This window comes from Triturus cristatus, chromosome 1_2, assembly GCF_964204655.1.
Source record: "Triturus cristatus chromosome 1_2, aTriCri1.1, whole genome shotgun sequence".
In the NCBI taxonomy this organism is placed as follows: Eukaryota; Metazoa; Chordata; class Amphibia; order Caudata; family Salamandridae; genus Triturus; species Triturus cristatus.
Window position 1 is genome coordinate 1,051,142,984 of NC_140580.1, and position 18,234 is coordinate 1,051,161,217.

At 41.8% G+C, this 18,234-nt stretch overlaps 1 protein-coding gene across 7 annotated transcripts in view; it reads right to left on the reverse strand.

Annotated features, from left to right (window-relative positions):
* STRBP (spermatid perinuclear RNA binding protein) overlaps positions 1-18,234 on the reverse strand; it is a 605,440-nt gene that overhangs the window by 400,560 nt on the left and 186,646 nt on the right. For all 7 annotated transcript variants that reach the window (XM_085612449.1, XM_085612470.1, XM_085612476.1 and 4 more), the window contains one exon: positions 989-1,133. In XM_085612449.1, coding sequence (XP_085468575.1) covers positions 989-1,133 — 145 coding nt within the window. The remainder of the gene's footprint in view (positions 1-988; positions 1,134-18,234) is intronic.

Below are 18,234 nucleotides of genomic sequence, written 5' to 3' on the forward strand. Positions count from 1 at the left end.
TTACAAAACTGCATAGGAGGTAAAAGGGCTGACATGCATCCTATTTTATAAATTATTCATACATATTTTTTCATGTATTTTATTTATATTGTTTCTGCTGCATAAAGTATTGCAGTATTTGACACAAAAATGGAACTGACCAACATTTCTCATAGCAGAGTTCATACAAGCAACAAGTAGAGGGACTTGGGGCAAGTCTATAAATGGGAAAACAGCAACAGGGAGACCCTCTTGCCCAGATGGGCCCAGCTGCCTCAGTTGTCATGACAGATTGTAGCCAGTTGGTCAAAGGTCTGATATAGTCCAATGCTGTGTGGAAAGTTTTAAGAAACAGGCTCAGAAAACTGAAGCAAAAAAAATTGTTGGCATTATGACAGGTAATATGACTTAATCAGTGAAGGTCACGTTTCTGAATATAAATGTTCCATTGCTATGGTATGCCAAAAACAACATCAAATTCAGTAAGGAAACAAACAGGGGATTAGTTTTGACTAATTTATAATACAAAAAAAAACAATAATAGCATTGAACCCTCACGGAAGAATGACAATATCTCACCAATGGCCTCAAATGTTTATTTCCCCATTGTTTGGCACCTAGGAATATACACACATTTCGTCAATATAATATTAGATACTGGCAGAAAATGCACAACCTGAATGCTTGCAGGGCACATAAACTGCCAACCATCTATTCTATCCCATAACGGTTTCATTAGGTCCAAACAGGGTAACCATTATTAAACAAAAAAGGGGATTGTCATTTGACGGCACAACTTTGCAAAAAAAAGTCACTAGAGACTATTACTTCAAGTTATGCTCAACTGCCAATCTGAGCAAGTGATGACATATGCTTAGTCCGACCCTGTAGAACGGTTTGGTTATCTGCTTAGACAAAAAAAATGGAAACGAATCACTTAGCTTGCCCTTCACAAAGATTAGTCACCTTAAACATATCAGAAATAACACAAAAATAAAACGCCGTATACCTTCAGGTTTAGTGTCTTTTTCATCCCTTATTAATGGGGAAGTAAGAATCACCTTCAGTGTAAGCTTGGGTTCTTTGGAGTTTTTAATTATTAGACCTGCCTCCTCCGTACACTGCTCCACTTGATAGGTCTCATCTGTTAGTTTCTAAAAATTAGAGAAAAATATAAAATTAAGTAAACAAGTTATCTGAAAGTCAACTTACATCAACCAGCTACACCTGAATCAAGATGAGAACTTGGTAGAAGAACAATGGAAAGCAGAAACTAAATTTGACTCTTCTGCACAAAGAAAAGGACTGGTGATTCACATGCAGCACAGGCTTCCTAGGCTAAACGAATCACAAAATATATCCCGTAGTATCAATGACATCTCAGTCCTAACAGTATTCAACACAGAGGGCTCTTTGAAATTAATACTGACTTGATGCAGTAAACTCGGGAGACTGACAGAGAAGAAGCAGGCACATCTCAAATTATTGGCTTCTGTGCAAACATGATGTGGCCATTGCTCTGAAAGCGCATAGGTTCACATTAAGAACAAGCATTTGCAATGCAATAGGTCTCGCATTTACGAGAGTTTAAGCTATTGGCATTGTGAATGACAATACCTTTTATTTTCTCTCTTTTGATAATTAACACATAAATAAAAGGCATTGTCATTCGCAAGGCAATAGCTCAAACTCTTGTAAATGTGAGACCTATTTCATTTCAAAGCAGCAGCCCCATTGTCCCAGGCTGCTTGGAAAGTGAACGTGCGCAGGGCGCACAGTATGTTGCAGGAAAGCATGTTGTGCCTGCAGTAGGAGAACCTCATTAAAGAAATTAGTGCTTACAGACTAAATAAGACATACCGTGTAACAACAGAAGTAAAAGGGCCAGTCCTCATGGGTGGTTACAAATGAAGAAAAGGCGGTACAAAGAAGGGACTAACAAGCCTATTAACGAATCAGAAGCCAGCATTTACAAAGGAAAATGGCAAGCCAATAACAAGCATTGGCATAGCCAATAGGTCTCGCCTTTGGGACCTTATAAGTGTTTAGCCATGCAACAGTTGCATAACTAAATACTTATAAGGTCCCAAAAGCGAGACCTATTGGCTATGCCAAGCGGCCGCGAAAGTGATCGCGATCAAAGCGGGCGTGCGGCTGTGAAAGTGAAAGTAATCGCGGTAAAAGCGGCTTGAACGCCCACGCACATGCACTGTAGCTCTAAGCTGGCTTGGTAGTACTTTTTGGAACCCTCTCAATAAGTCTCGCCAGACCAGCGCATGCACTGGGTCAGGCGAGACCTAAAAAATATGGGAGAAGCTTCAAGTCCATACTCCAATACAGCATGCTTCGCAGAGAGGCGCATGCGCTGCTCAGGTTTGACCTAAAAACGAAAAAGGACAGGGAAAAAGTGCCATTTACAGTGCCACTCATAATGGTGTAATTTGTCTAATAGCAAGTCTTCTCCATGGACTATGGCAGACTGTAAAATAGAGCTCATGGGATGTTAAAACATAGATACTAGCCTAACTAGGGAATGTACTTTCTAGTCTGTACTCTACTAACTCCTGAGGGGGAACAGGAAGGGTGGTCTCTCTCTAGATGAAGAATACAACTAAAAGGATCAATCAATTGAAAGCTAAATCAAGTTGACTTACACGCTAATTTTGTGAAATTTCTTGGTAGACACTAGTATTGCAAGCACGACTTGAGGATTTAGGCGATTAAAATGCAAATAAACTTAATTTATGTCCTTTCTGATAAACAGTGTTTTGAAAGGCAAGATCCAGGACACAAATGAATGTGTACAAGGACAGGAGCAATTGCCACAAAGTACACAAGTGAAAGTAATTCCATAATTATACCGTGAGAAGGCCACAAGTGAAACACGGAGGACGCTCTGCTGTGCAGGCTTTTTGGTACAAAAGCAGACCAAGAGATTTTGCTGGAAAAAAGGGTTTCTGTTGTTCAAAGTCAACATCATGCAGCAGGAATGAGGGGCCATAACAGCCGCAAAATATTGGGGAAGGGCAGGAGGAATATTCTCATACGCTGAAGTCATAGGTGGCAGTGGTTTTATTCTCTTCTAGAATCCATTGTATTTTATTCTTTCCAGGAAGTGAAAGTGTGTATTCTAAAGGGAATGAACTGGGACGACTAGAAGCGATGGATAATTTTAAAACAGGTAGGCTGTAATCAACACCTTCATATTGCATTGAACAAGAAGAGTACATCAGCACGCTTTGGTCTTACCCATGAGTGTTTCTTTCTAGAAAACACAAAGCCAAATGTGTTTTACTTTATATCATTTTCTAAAGCAACTGACTGAATAGTAATGATGGAGCAGGGTTTTTACTTTAAAACCAAATACCTGTTTCATTTTCGCATGTTATAACTAAAAGTACTACTGATTAATTATGAAGTATTAAAAGTTTGTCAAATGTTGTCTAATCAACCTTATTAACAAGAGAATTACACGTGGGAATGCTATTGCATGGCTAAATAATAAGTGAACTAAGTTGGTGAGCAAACTGACAGTAATCGATGTTGCTTATGTGATGTTATTGTGTTTGAGCTTTAAATTAATATGCATTAATGGCTTTTGATGTCGCGAATGGCTAGATAAATACACACACATAAGGGTATTAGCAGGGGAATAACACTGTAAAATCATTTCCGTGCAGTAATTCTGTTTTATGTTTATTTTTGCTTAAGTTGTCCAATGTGGCCTACCCGAAAATGGCTACCATCTACAGCCTGCACTCGAGTAGATGGAAATTTACAAAAAGGCTTCGCTCTGCCTGTGACCTTGCACCTCTGATGAACTGAAAAGCCATAAGCATGATGACAAGTCCGGGACATCTGCCAAGAGCCCCTGGAAGACGGAAAAGTTGATACGAACTTGTTATGAACTCACTATTGAAACAAATTCACCTAGTAGAGACATCCGTAAAAGTATCGAATTAGTCATGGACGTTCAATTCTGCTATTCATTATTTGGGACAATCTATGCGTGAGAAAATCTCGCACAATATCGAAAAAGTACCAAGATGACATTATTTCCGCCATTCATCCGTTCTGAATAAAGAAATGTAACTTTATAGAATGTAAATTTTAGTATAAATAATAGTAGACTAGGGAGGTCTAGCGCCACTTCTTCCCGAGCTGATGATGCGAGGTCCCTATGCTGACGGAGAGGACGATGACTCTACATGACGGCAGAAAACTCTAAATCTTCTACAGAGGACCGGTTCTGACTTAGGATCTGACATTTAGACAGAATAGGTAAATATGAGAGAAGATGAATTTTGCATTTAATTGGCTTTTCCTACAATTTTAGATAAAATGAACAATCTGTTTGAATTTCTGTCTCGGGTGGTTATTTCTTGTCACGTTTATTGAATTTATTTGTGTATTTTATGAAATGTTCTTAGCTAGATTTACAAGCAACTAAGCAGATGCCATTGACCTCAAAGTACAGGCAGATTGGATAGGTTCTAGTGAAAGTGTTTCTCCTTTACAGGGCACGGATAGAGTGATTTAGGGTGAATGTTGGTGTAATGGGCCCCACCAGCGTGTGATGTGTGTATGCATGTGTGACTGTGAAATCATTCCGTCTGTGGAAGTAGAGGGGATTCGGAAGCTCTGATCTGCACCAGTAACAGCAGTTTTGAAGAGGCACTCAAGCAATATTCCACTACTACAGAGGTGATCCACAGCTGACAAATCTGGATCATGGGATTGTTTGTATCAGCCTGGTTGGACAGTTTGAAACGTTGCGTCAAGCTGCCGACTGAAGATGAGTGAGAAACTGTGTTGAAAATTCAAAGAACATTTTGATCCATGAAAGGCCCCTCGTGAAGGGAAGGAGTGTGATGTCTTACTCTTTCTGCTGCTGTCACACTCCATCTTGGAATATGGAGTGTGGAACATTTACGGACGTTTGAGTACAAGCTATTGCGTAGCAGGTGTACGTTTTATTACCAACTCGACCCAGCCGTAATGTGCTGTAACTGCCCAACAAAACCTATCCAGTTCCTGTTTCTTTAAGCTCTCATTCAATAGCTCATGATCGGATTTCACTATGAATCTTCCACCTCGCAAACATTTCTGATGTGATGTAGACTGACAATAATCTATGGACATACCCCTAACAGAATTATTTATTCTCAGCGGTAGTGTACGACCAGCCTGAGCTAGCCCAGCCTGTAACTGCCTTTTCACATAACTATCCCATCACAGTCTCTATTCCCCCATTATATAGATATCTTCTAACATACAATGAAATACAACACATCCCCTTCTATAGGAAATTTTACATAATACACAAACAATTCATCCTCCAAACAATATTTCCAACACTAATACTTAGATAGTGAACAGAACTGGAATAATAATCATATAACTAAAACAACATTGCGTAAACTTATCAGATCCTCTCAAGGTTCGAAAATGTAACCTAAGATATCATATTTTCAATTTCAAGTGTGTCTTTCTTTGATGAGTACTTCTCCGCAAACCTTCAGTCACAGATGGCTGCGGTTTTGAATTAACAATACATTTTCCTACCAACAGGGATGTTTGCTCCTTCCATGCCGTCACTTCGACCTCGCCACACTTAACCACATTCCTCACATTCCCTCTCTTACCATCTTCTAGCGTCACCATATACTTCCCAACCGACCATTTAGAGGAAATATTATTCACCTCCTGCAAACAATATACACCTCACATAATCTCCCACCTGGAACACACAAGCTCTCCTCTCTAAATTTTGAAATCCACTTGGAGTATACTTCAATCGTTTCTCATAATCCCTTTTTTGCAACTCTGATATACTGACATGTTGCACCTTGTTACAACTCATCCACCCTGAAACTCCTTTTGCAGAAGGTTTACAACCCTTCAGGAACACAAAAAGGAACCCTCCTGTTGTGGAAAGAGGAGTTGTCCTATGGCTCCATGTCCGTTTTCCCCCCCTCTTCCGTCCGATCTAAATCACTATGTAATGACAATTGCACCTTCTATCTTGAAAAAACCTGCTGAATCTCTCTACAAAAACATTTTCACGGAGATGCCCAATGGCAGTAGTTCTATATGGCTTACCCCACAGTACTCCAAATACCTCTCAAACTCTTCTGACACAAACGGTGGACTGTTATCGGTGATCATCTCTGCTGAATATTTCCTCACAGAAATCTATAGGCACCCTCGATCTTACTTCATTCATCAAACTTCACTCTTGACACTTTGAATAATAATCCATGACAACAACTGCGTATTTCTTACAGGTATTCTGCAACTCAAAAGGACCACACACATCCATAGCTGCCTTTTGACACACTCTCCCCGGAAATTCAGTGGGTACTGCTGGGGTTTCCACCACCTTATGAGATGTATCGCTATATGCACAAAACTTTCCATGTCTTGATCCAAATCTGGCCACAAAAATCTTCCTGCACTCTTCTTTTCATGCCAGATATCCCACCATGCCCTTAATGCACCATCTTCAAAATCTTTTCACGCAATTCCACAGGTACTAGCAATCGGTCTCCACTTCTCAAAATACCATCTTGCTAAGACAGCTCATGCCATATCGATTTATAATCACTTAATTCTGGAACATCATTTCTCGATAACTATTTCCTACTGGGTAACAGTTTGACAATTCGATGCATATCCTTATCATTCAGAAGACTCTGCCTCCACTCTTCCTCAGATATGGCCTTCATCCCATTACACTCCAGTACTGCCACTATCCAATCATGTTACTCATCATTTGTCCCAACACACACTGGTAGCCTTGAAAGGCAATCAGCATTGACACTGAAGATTATTGGAACATACTTGGTGACAAAGGTGTACTCTGGTAGACGGTACACCCATTTTGCAATGCAAGGAGTTTCTTTACTTGCCCCCATCGTGGTGAACAGGTCTATTTGGGGCTTATGATCGGTTTGCAGGTCAACTTCAATACCCCAGACATAGTTTCTCAAATTATGTATTCCCCACCTAGAAGCCAAAGCTTCTTTCTCTATCACAAAACAGTTCATTTCAGCATCTTTCGAGCGGACAGACAGCCTGAGGCTTGTAAGGCTGCTGAGCTGCACTAGTGCTTTGACTGCTATCCTGGCTTTTAAAATGGTTTTTAATTTGTACCACTGTTTATTTTGCTTGTGTTGCATCTGATATTGTAGACTCCCCGGTCCACGGCAGCAAGTCCATGCTGATTGAGTGGAGGGAGCATTTTTAATCTATCGAAGCAGGGGGCTTTTTCCTACTTCCTGCCTAGGCATCCTAGAGCAGCCATTGTGGCAGGGTGATGCTCTAGTCTTACACACGCATCAGCCTATTTCTTCCCAGCATGGCGCCGACGTGCAGCGGACGCGCGCAGCGGGCGCGCCACTGGCGCGCCGAAGGAGCGCCGAATTAAAGCCTGTCTGCGGCCAAACGGCGGCCAGGGCCAGAGACGCTGCCCGTTTTACCATTGCTCGGAGGCATATCTGTAGTCTCGCAGATATGACTTCTCTCCGGCCCACTCCCTGTCCTCAGCCGCCCATCCTGACACTTGGAGATCCTAAGGTTGAATTCGTATGCTCGCATTGTGGGTTTTTCTTAAGCACCGCTAGTCGGCGCAGATGTAATGCACCTCGCACCCTACAACCCACTCCATCCCCTTTGAAAGTGACACTAAAAGCCGGGCTGATAAATTGCAGATCCTTGGTCAAGCATGCCTCAGATATTTTTCAGTCTATTACAGACAATAACTGGGATCTTCTATTTTTGACGGAGACCTGGCTTCGTGATGACACTAATCTGGCTCTGACTCTAGCTATCCCAGAAGACTATGGCGTAGTTTGTACCAATAGGCAGAATGGGAAACAAGGAAGGGGAGTGGCTATCATTTACAAAACTAAATGGGGGATCACAGCATCTCACTTTAAGCGGATTGACTCCATAGAGGGGCTGTCCTTTTGTATCAGGCTCTCGGCGTCAACCTCTTGCTCTGGTCTTCTGCTCTATAGACCTCCGAACTCCAGTTTTAATCATATCCCGACTCTGGCTGACTACACCTCCCAAGCTAGCAAACGCTACACTAATTTCACTATGTTAGGTGACTTGAATTTACATGTGGATGATATCTCCTGTACGCACAGCTCTAACTTTATTGCCACCTTAGCTGGATGTAACCTATCACAATATGTCTCTCTTCCAACTCACAAGGCAGGCCACACTTTGGATCTGATATGCTCAAATCTCCCCGGTATCACAGTTCACGCACCCCTGCCAGTAATATGGTCAGATCACTTCTTGATCCCTTTTCAATTTTAGTTGACCAGCTCAGATAAAGCCACTTCTATTCCTAAAGAATTTAGAAGGAATTGGAGAAAAATCACTTTGGATTCATTAACGCAACATATGAAGGACTCCAAGCCTGCCCCCTCCAACGATCCTGAGGTCAGCATCTCGAACCTGAATGAATGGATCGGTGGCGCGCTTGATTCCCTGGCTCCTCTGAAAGCAGTAAAATCCCCTAGATCTTCCCCTTCCGCACCGTGGTATTCTGAGGAGCTTAGACTAAAAAAGTCAGAATGTAAAATACTTGAATGCAGCTGGAGACTTACGTACTCTGCGGAAAGTAAGTCTGATTATCGTGCGGCTCTTAAAGAATATCGCAAACTGCTTATAAAAATAAAAGAGACTTTTTAGCTGATAGAATTAATAATGCTAAAAACTCGTGCAGGGAGATTTTTAAAATTGTTAAATCCTTCACTGATCCACTGGCTCTTACTCACCCCCCCTCACAGAGCTTATGCGACAAACTCTCTGAGTTCTTGGAGGATAAAATCGCCTCGGTCTATGCCTCCTTTCCTGATCTACAGGAAGATCCCTGGACTTCTGAGGACTATGCTCTGGTGCAAGCTTCTAGTTCCGTGCTCTCAGAGTTTGCGGAAATTTCGGAGGTAACTTCACTCCATGAACTGCAGAAGTGCAAATCGGGTTCCCCAAGTGACCCTTGGCCAGCTAAACAATATAACGCCCTTGCGGGATTCCTTAATCCGCACCTAAACTCCATTTGGAATCCATCACTTGGACTGGGTATTTACCCGGCAGCTTGGAAACATGCTCTTCTCCTGCCCATCCTAAAAAAAGCCAACGCAGATCCAGAAGCCCCCTGTAACTATAGACCCATCTCTCTATTACCTGCTCCTGCGAAGGTCTTAGAGAAGCTAGTTTATCAGCAATTGGTCGGTGTCATTGAGACAAAGGGCCTTCTCCATGACTCTCAATCCGGGTTTGGTTCCGGATATAGTACGGAATCAGCCCTAATTGAAATGGCGGACTCGATACGCTGGGCGGTAGATGGAGGTTCTAAGGCGGTGTTAGTGCTGTTAGACCTGTCTGCAGTATTTGACACCGTCTCCCATCCCATCCTCCTGACCGTCTAAAGTCATTAGGAGTTCAGGGCACAGTATTGACCTGGTTAACATCTTTTCTCTCCGACCGCAAACAGGTCCGGACCCATCCCTTTTTGTCTCCTGTTAAACCTCTTAAATAGGGTGTGCCGCAGGGCTCTGCCCTGAGCCCGCTTCTTTATAATGTTTATTTAACCCCGCTGGCTGAGATGATCTCGAAAACTGGGATCAAAATTAGATCATATGCTGATGACACTCAGCTACTGTTCACCTTTAATGATGTATCTGCCGCCACCTTTGATCCCCTTAAAGTGTGTCTTAAGAATATTGCGGCCTGGATGGACCGCAATTTCTTGAAACTTAATGCAGATAAGACCGAGATCTTATTTTTTAACCAATCTTCTCCTCTCTCCTCTAATTTGTGGTGGCCTGAGGAATTAGGCACTGCCCCTCTTCCCAAGGACTCAGTTAAGAATTTGGGCGTTAGATGGGACAAACATCTATCCCTGGCCGTGCAGGTTCAAACAGTCTCTGCTGCCTGTTTTGGCAAAATTAAAACTATCAGAAGATTTATTAACTATTTGCCTAACGCTACTCGAAAAACTGTGGTCCATGCTCTGATAACTTCACACCTGGACTACGCAAATGGATTATATCTAGGTCTTTCTTTAGGCTTGCTCCACAGACTTCAGACGGTACAAAACGCTGCGGCCCGTTTAGTCTGCGGCGTTCCGCTCAGACAACACATCTCCCCTTTCTAAGACAACTGCACTGGCTACCCACTGCCAAGTGAATTGAGTTTAAGGCTCTGACACTAGCCTTTTGGGCAGGCAAAGGTCTGGGGCCGGCCTACCTTAGGAGGAGACTTCGTCCTTATTGTCATTCCAGATCCTTACGGTCTAACACTAAACATCTGCTTGTCACCCCTAGGTTTCAAAAAGCCAGATCAGGAGGGAAGTCATTTGAGGTGGGCGCCACTCAGCGTTGGAATAAACTTCCCCTTCATTTGCGCCTGAATCAGTCAGAACTTAGTTTCGTAAATCTCTCAAGACCTGGCTATTCAGCCGCCAGGATTGGACACTGCTTTTGCTTTGCCCCGCTCTGTCTGTTATAGCGCCGGGACACCCCATTGGGGTAGCTGTGCGCTTAATAAATGCCTTATTATTATTATTATCTCTCAAGGTTCTCAGAGCAAAGGCTACCACCTTTTCATGCCCCTTATGCGATTGAATCAGCACGGCCCCAATACCATGAGCACTGGCATCAGTTGCTACTATGGTATGATCATAGAAATTAAAAGGTTTAAGTTCTACAGCATTCACAATAGATTTCTTAATCTTTACACATGCTTCTTGCCATTCTTGAGAACACTCAAACTTCTGACCTTTCTTCACCACTTGGCATATCTTTCTGCTAGACCCAGCAAAGATCTAAATTGAGCCTTATCCCGGAGACTAGGCACTTCCTCAATTGCTTCAAACAGGTAGATCTTTGGCCTCACCCCTGCCTTGGAGACGTTATGTCCCAAATATTCTACCTCTTCCACAGACAACTTACATTTCTCAATCACCACAGTAAGACTCACCCCTTAAAATGCAAAGCACTTTTCCTAACAACTCATCATGACCTTCTGTCTCTTCCCCATACAAAAACGTCAACCTGGAAGAACTTCACTTCCTCCAAACCTCCTAACAGGTGTTGCATAATCCTTTGAAATACAGCTAAGGCAGATGCCAGTCTAAAAGGCATACGCACCTGCATACACATATTTATCAAGACAAAAGGTGCTTTCCATTAACGCACCTTCTGTTGTGATAAATGAGGTTAGGTGTGTAGAGTCCAGGTGCAACCTTATTTGATGGTATGCATTAGACAGGTTCGCTGTAAAATGAAATCTCCCATCCTTCACGTCGACCAACATTTCATTTATATTGGGAAACAGATGCTTATCAACTCAAATATTTCTGCTGAGGTCTCTTGTTTGCGTGCAATGACAAACAGGACTCAGACATTCAAAGGCCTCTACAGGCTTGAAAACATTGTTCTGGGTCAATCGATTCAATTCACACTTCAAGGCATCCCTCACAGCCATTGGAACATTACATACTTTGGGCAACACCGGGGTAGCACCTTTTTTCAGAACAATTTTCTGAAGACACTCAAACAGGGAATTTGTATACCCATTCTTTCATTTTACCTTGGCCTTGAATAAAAACTTGATATCTAGAATTGGGATTTAAAAGTATCACCAGGGCACGTTGTTCACACCACCTCAATCAAGTTCTCTTTTTACCACATACACTCAACCTCGTACAGACCTTCCCTTGAAATGTAACTTTGTTTCAAAGTATCCAGTCGTGGGCAGTTTTACTCCACAAAACCTTTTGGGCTCTCCATCAGTCTCCTCCAATGTTCTTACATCCAACTTACTCCATATGTTCCCTCATCAATCAGGGTGTATGTCTAATAAGAATCCACCCTTATTGCAATTTACATCCCAGCCATTTCCACCATGCACTTTGGCGGGTGGTATGATTACATTTCTGATTCCCATCCAATTCTATTTCCCTAGTTATATCGCAGAACACAAATACATCATCAGATTCTACTCCCCGGACTTCCTTAGGAATTAATTTACTCTCCTATACCACATTCTCACAAACTTTCAAATTTGCACTCCCTTGCTTACATTCTTTTGTAAAGTGCCGAATTATCTGGCAAGTAAAGCATTTTGCCTTTACCTCTGGATAATTTGAAGTAGTTTTCACGTCTTATACTTCTGCATCTATAACATGCTCTCTTCTCATTCCCAGTAGTGACTTTCAACCTGGTCTCTTTTTCCTGTGGGCTTTCCGGCAGCGTGGACTGTGCCCACTATTCTTTCGTCCTACACCCATTATCTTTCACTGATAGTTTGCCCACATAACAAAATATTTTCTATGCATTTGGCTACCATTATTGATTATTTTTAAGAAGTTTCTATCAACAATTTCACTTTAATGTTCATGCTAGACGTTCGACTGATACATTGGCCCCTAATTATCTCTTCATAGAGCTCTTTGAATTTACACTTTGCAGCCATGATTCGCAACACAGCTACATACTGGTCAATTGTTTCACCTGGTAACTGTTCCGGAGAGAAAAACTTGTGTCTTTCCACCATAGCATTTTTTTCGATAATCTCTTCCAGAGCCTTTAAGGCAGACCCAACTTTATCATCCATCTCTTCATCCATGTCAGAGCCATTGGCCCTTCCCTCACTGTGAATAACAAATGCCGGCAAGGTCTTCAACACTTTTCTACCCTCTACATCTAAGTTAAGTTTTAATAAAGCCAGGTTCCTCTTTGCAACACACATTTCACCTCCATTGCCTCAAAATAGGTCTCAAATGCTTCTTGCCAATCCTTCCATGGAATAATGTGTTCCTCTGGTGCAGACACAAAAACATAGGTGGAGAAGCAACTGACTGCATGGTGTATATCAGTGGTGCACTAAAGGAGATGCAAACTGTAATAATTGTACCCTTTTTGTTCTAAACAAAAATTTAAATACAAAAAGGAGTCACCGTTGTCTAATAGATTCCAAACAATAAAATGACACAGTAAGGATAACGGTACTTACCCAGTAAACATCTGTTCTTGGCATGTAGAGCTGTAGATTCACATGCTTTGCATACTCCTGCCATCTAGTGTTGGGTCTGGATGTTTGCAAGTTGATTTTTTCCAAAGAAGTCTTTACAGTCACAAGGTAGGTGACTCCTTCTTTCGGTGATAGTGCGCATGGGCAGCGACTCCATTGCTAGATTGTTTTCCCACAGAGGGTGAGAATGGAGTTAGTAAAGGTAGAATAGAGATTTCCATGCGTATGTAAGTAAAGTAAGAAAAACTGCAACACGTATATGTACCCAGGGAGGCGGGTGGGTGCATGTGAATCTACAGCGCTACATGCCAAGAACAGATGCTTACTGGGTAAGTTACATTATCCGTTCGAGGCATGTGAGCTGTAGATCACATGCTTTGCATAGACTATACAGCAGTATACTTCCCAAGCGGTGGCTAACCTGTAGCTGTTGCAGTTGTTTGAAAAGGTGTTTTAAGTACTTCCTGGCCTACATTATCGTGTTACCTCGCTAACACATCTACACAATAGTGTTTGGTGAATGTGTGCAGTGTAGACCTACAGCCAGGGGAGTATTCCCTACGAAAGCCATAGTGGCCCCTATTTTGCAGGTGGAATGCACTCTAGGGGGTATTGTCAAGGTTCTCTTTGCTTTCACATAACATGTTTGGATACATTTCACGATCCATCTTGCAATGTCTAGATTTAGAAATGGGATTGCCTTAGTGTGGTGGCGAAAAAGCAACAAAGAACTGTTCTGTCTTACGAAAATCTTTTGTTCTTTCCACATAATATAGTAGAGCTCTACTAACATCTAGTGTGTGTAGAGCTTGTTCTGCTATAGAATCAGGTTGAGGAAAAAACACGGGCAACTCAACTGATTGATTGATGTGAAAAGCAGAAACCACTTAAGGAAGAAATTTGGGATTGGTTCGAAGAACCACTTTGTCTTTGTGAAGTTGAAAGAAAGGCTCTTGTATCGTTAGTGCCTGGCGCTTGTGCATTGGTTCAAAAGGTGGAATCATCATCCTCGTAAGGACTAGGTTCAAGTTCCATACTGGTGCAGGTTGAGCTTTTAGTGGTATTACTCTTTTTTGTCCTTCCATAAAGGTTTTAATCACTGGTACTCTGAATAGAGATAAGTGTCTGTTTTGTAAGTATGCAGCTACTGCTGCAAGATGCGATTGAATGGACGTGTAGGCTAATCCAGATTGCAGTAATTGTAAGAGATAACAGATGATGTTATGCACTGAAGCATCAAGGGTATTGATAGAATTACATTATATAACAAATTGTTTCCACTTTGCAGCATTACATGCCCTAGTAGTAGATTTCCTAGCCTCCTTTAGGATATTCATACAGTCTGATGTTCTAACTAATCAAACTCTATGACCTCAGGAACCTAATCACTAGGTTGAGATCCTTGGGATTTGGATGCCTGATTTCTCCATGGCTCTGAGTGAGGAGACTGGACTTACGATGCAGCTTTTGGTGTGGAACTACTGAGAGCTCTAGCAGGGAGGTGAACCAATGTTGACGTGCCCAGGTGGGAGCTATGAGAATGAGTTTGCGGGATGATTGTCTGAGCTTCCAACTACCAGCAGAATGAGTGGGAGAGGCGGAAAAGTGTAGGAAAATATCCCTGATCCGTTCATCCATACGGCATTGCCATTGGAGAGCAGGTGTGGTAAACTGGAGGCGAAGCTTGGGCATTTTGCGTTTTGAGCTGTGGCGAACAGGTCTATGTGAGGAAATCCCCATTCCTGAAAGTAGGGAAGAAGAGTTTGGGGATGAAGTTTCCACTTGTGGATTTGCTGTCTCTGTCTGCTTTGAAGCTCTGCGATTTGATTGTTTACTCCTGGAAGATGTTCTGCTAGGAGATACATTTTGTGATGTATGGCTAGGCTTTCCTGTTTTCAGTTTCTATTTTTGGTAAATTCCGGTGGGGTTTTTCAGTGTTTTCAGTGGGTACACATTTTCGCGCCATTAAAACAACATAAACAGTGTTTTTCCAGTGTTTATGGAATGTTTTGATTATATTATTGTTTACTTTCTGCACTGATAGCGCATGGTATCTAGACAGTGTATGTGAGGTCCAAATAGATTTTTGCAAATGAAACTTATTGTAGTACACCACACAATACTTATTTAGTGAGTCTTTGGTCATGTGCACTTGCTCTTTCCTTCCCATGTAAACTTCTGTGAAAAGGCCCTCTCAACAGTGGCACTTGAGAAGGGCAACGCCAAAACAGCCAGTACACAATTTGTTACCTCTGGTCACTAATATAGATGGCTTTCCATGCCAATACTGGTGCACTTGAAGATTGCGATTCTCAAGGCAGGTTCTGCAACAATTGCATTTAGCTGGGCACGAATGCCCTCAGTTATTGAAGCGGTCAAAAATTAAGCAGCACTTTTGAAACTACAGAGGAAATTCCCCTTTACGGAAGGGATCTAGAACTTGTACAGAGTACCGCAGTGAGGTTTCATTGACTTCAAATGCCATTGGTGGTGAAGGGACATTTCTATGCATCATTGCAAGCCATTTCTCATAAACTGTAAAATAAAAGTTCCTGAATTGCTCTTGAACATTGCTTTATTTACCAAGTGTCAAGCACTCAAATTCACTAAAGGTGTCACCCAGTCTACTCTCCAGGAGATGTTTCACATCTACACCAATTATGGTGAAGATTTGGCAGACAATGGTGTTTTAAGACTTATTATTTTTAATATGTCCACAACAGCATTTACGTTTTCCTGTAAAAATCTAAGAATGCAGTAGAGTGTACTTTTTTTCACATCACTATCAATATGCGACCAAAGATCCTCACATTTCTTGCCTTTGGCATTATCACCCAGCAAAAATTCTGTAAATGATTTGCACATGGATAATATAACATTCATAGCCCCTTGGACTGAGAACCATCAGCTAAGGTACACAGTTGGGATGACTCTTTATTTGATGCCACACAAAGCAACAAATGATAAATATTTGTGTTTTAGTTCCTGTGCATAAGAAAACAGTGCACCAGAATCGACTAAAAAGTCAATAGCATTCCTCATTAACTCTGAAGATTGTAAAGATGCTTTCCGCATACCATCTCACGAGTGGCAAGGATCTCTTACAGGGAAGCACTTCAGCTCAGGTATCAATTTTGACAGGTCATCACACAAAATGTTCATATACATAGCTGAATCACGGCAAATATGAACAATATCACTCCAATCTTTGTTGAACTTGGAAAGAACCTTTTTTGCAGAGCATTCCAAGTGACACTGTGTTCCATGTTTTCCAAAAGTCTGGTGTCATGTTTTCACCACTATCCGAGATGCTTGGTTATAGCGCTCTTTTCACATATACTGGTCACTATACCTCACATTGAATGTTTAAAGTCTGAGGTGTTGGCAATTCACCGGCTATCAATACCGACTCACTAGAAACTGGGGGCTTATGTATTAAGGGTTTTTACCCACTCTCTGTAGGTAAATGTGATAACACATATTAGGAAAGATTCTTATGAAACCAGTCATTTTGTCTATCAGTGAAAAAAATCAAACGCAGCCAAAATATCAAATATGATTTTGATATTTCCTGATTCGCTACAGTTTATAAAATAATTAGACCTAAAACATGCTTCTTAACCCTGCATCTTTACACCAAGGACCACAAAACTGAAAAAAGCAAAAGGAAAATGAAACAATACTTTAGTGCCATCCCTAAACAACAATACACAAGCAGAATAATGTTAGCCCAGTCTTTCTTACTTCTAGCTTATATACCAATGTTACTTTGTATTGGCCCCTTCAGGAAGAAAAAAATGACTCTTTCACTCTCTTTTTTCTTTCTTTGAATGGCATTTAGTCTGTGGTTGTGCAGGTGTTCTATCAGTGTTAATATGTTTTCACTGATGAGGGCTATTTCTCTTTCAGTGGGGTTTTATCAGTTATTTTAGGTTTAAACCTAAAACCGGACAGCCTATGTATGGCCCATTTCCAAATGGCCTGTGCTTGGCGTGACAGTTGGAGAGTGTGTCCCCCCGTTTTTGTATATAATACATAGCTGTCATGTTGTCTGTGTGGACTGAGACAGTTTTGACTATTAGGTGAGTTTTAAAGGCTTTGAGTGCTAGAAACACTGCTGAGGGCTCTAGAGGATTTATATGGAGGCTCTTATACTTTAGAGTCCATAAACGTTGTTTTGTGTGCGCCCCAATCAGTGAGCCTTGCATCTGCTGTTAGCACTATCTGTGGTAGAGGGTTGAGAAAAGGCCACCCTTTGGATACATTTTGGGGGTTGCACCACTGCAGAGAGCAATGGGTGCGGCCATATACCAACAATACATCGGTCAACTGACCCTGCGACTGGTTCCACTGACTGGCTAAGCATTCTTGAAGGGGACGCTGTGAATTCTTGCGTTGGGAACAATTATAATGCAAGACGTCATCATCCCTGGCAGTTGCATGAATACTTTTGCTGCCAATGATAGGTTAGGCTTAAATCGAGTGAGAAGGGACTGAATACTGTGAATCCTGGCTGTATTGAGAGAGGCTAGAGCTTTGTGAGCTTCTATCGAGGCTCCCAGATTAGCTTGTGTTTTGGAAGGCTGTAGATGAGACTTCAACGCATTCACTGTATACCTGAATTGGTGAAGTAAGAGAATAGTGGTTTGAGTGTGTTGGAGACACATTTGGTAAGTGCTGGCTTTGATGAGCCAGTCGTCCAGGTATGGAAGACATGGATGTGTTGTCTTCTCAGATGTGCTGCGACTACTGCCAGACATTTGGCAAATACCCTGGAAGCAGTGGTGACTCCAAATTGTAGTACTTTGAATTGGTAATGATGACCCGCTATGATTAATCTGAGGTATTTGCGATGAGCGGGATGAATTGGAATGTGGAAATATGCGTCTTTTAAGTCTAGAGTAACATAAAATCACCCTGCTGTAGAAGTGGGAGCACTTGTTGAAGTGTCACCATGTGGAAATGCTCTGAAAGAATGTATAGGTTTAGTTCCCTGAGAACTAGAATAGGTCTCAAGGAGCCATCCTTTTTGGGGATGAGAAAGTACAAGGTGTACAAACCTGTCCCTTAATGTTGTAATGGCACATGTTCTATGGCTCCTTTGGACAGGAGAGACTGGACCTCTTGCTGAAGTAGATGTTAATGTTCTGGTGACATTTTTGTGAGAACATGGTGGAAAGTTTATGGTTTAAATATTTTATT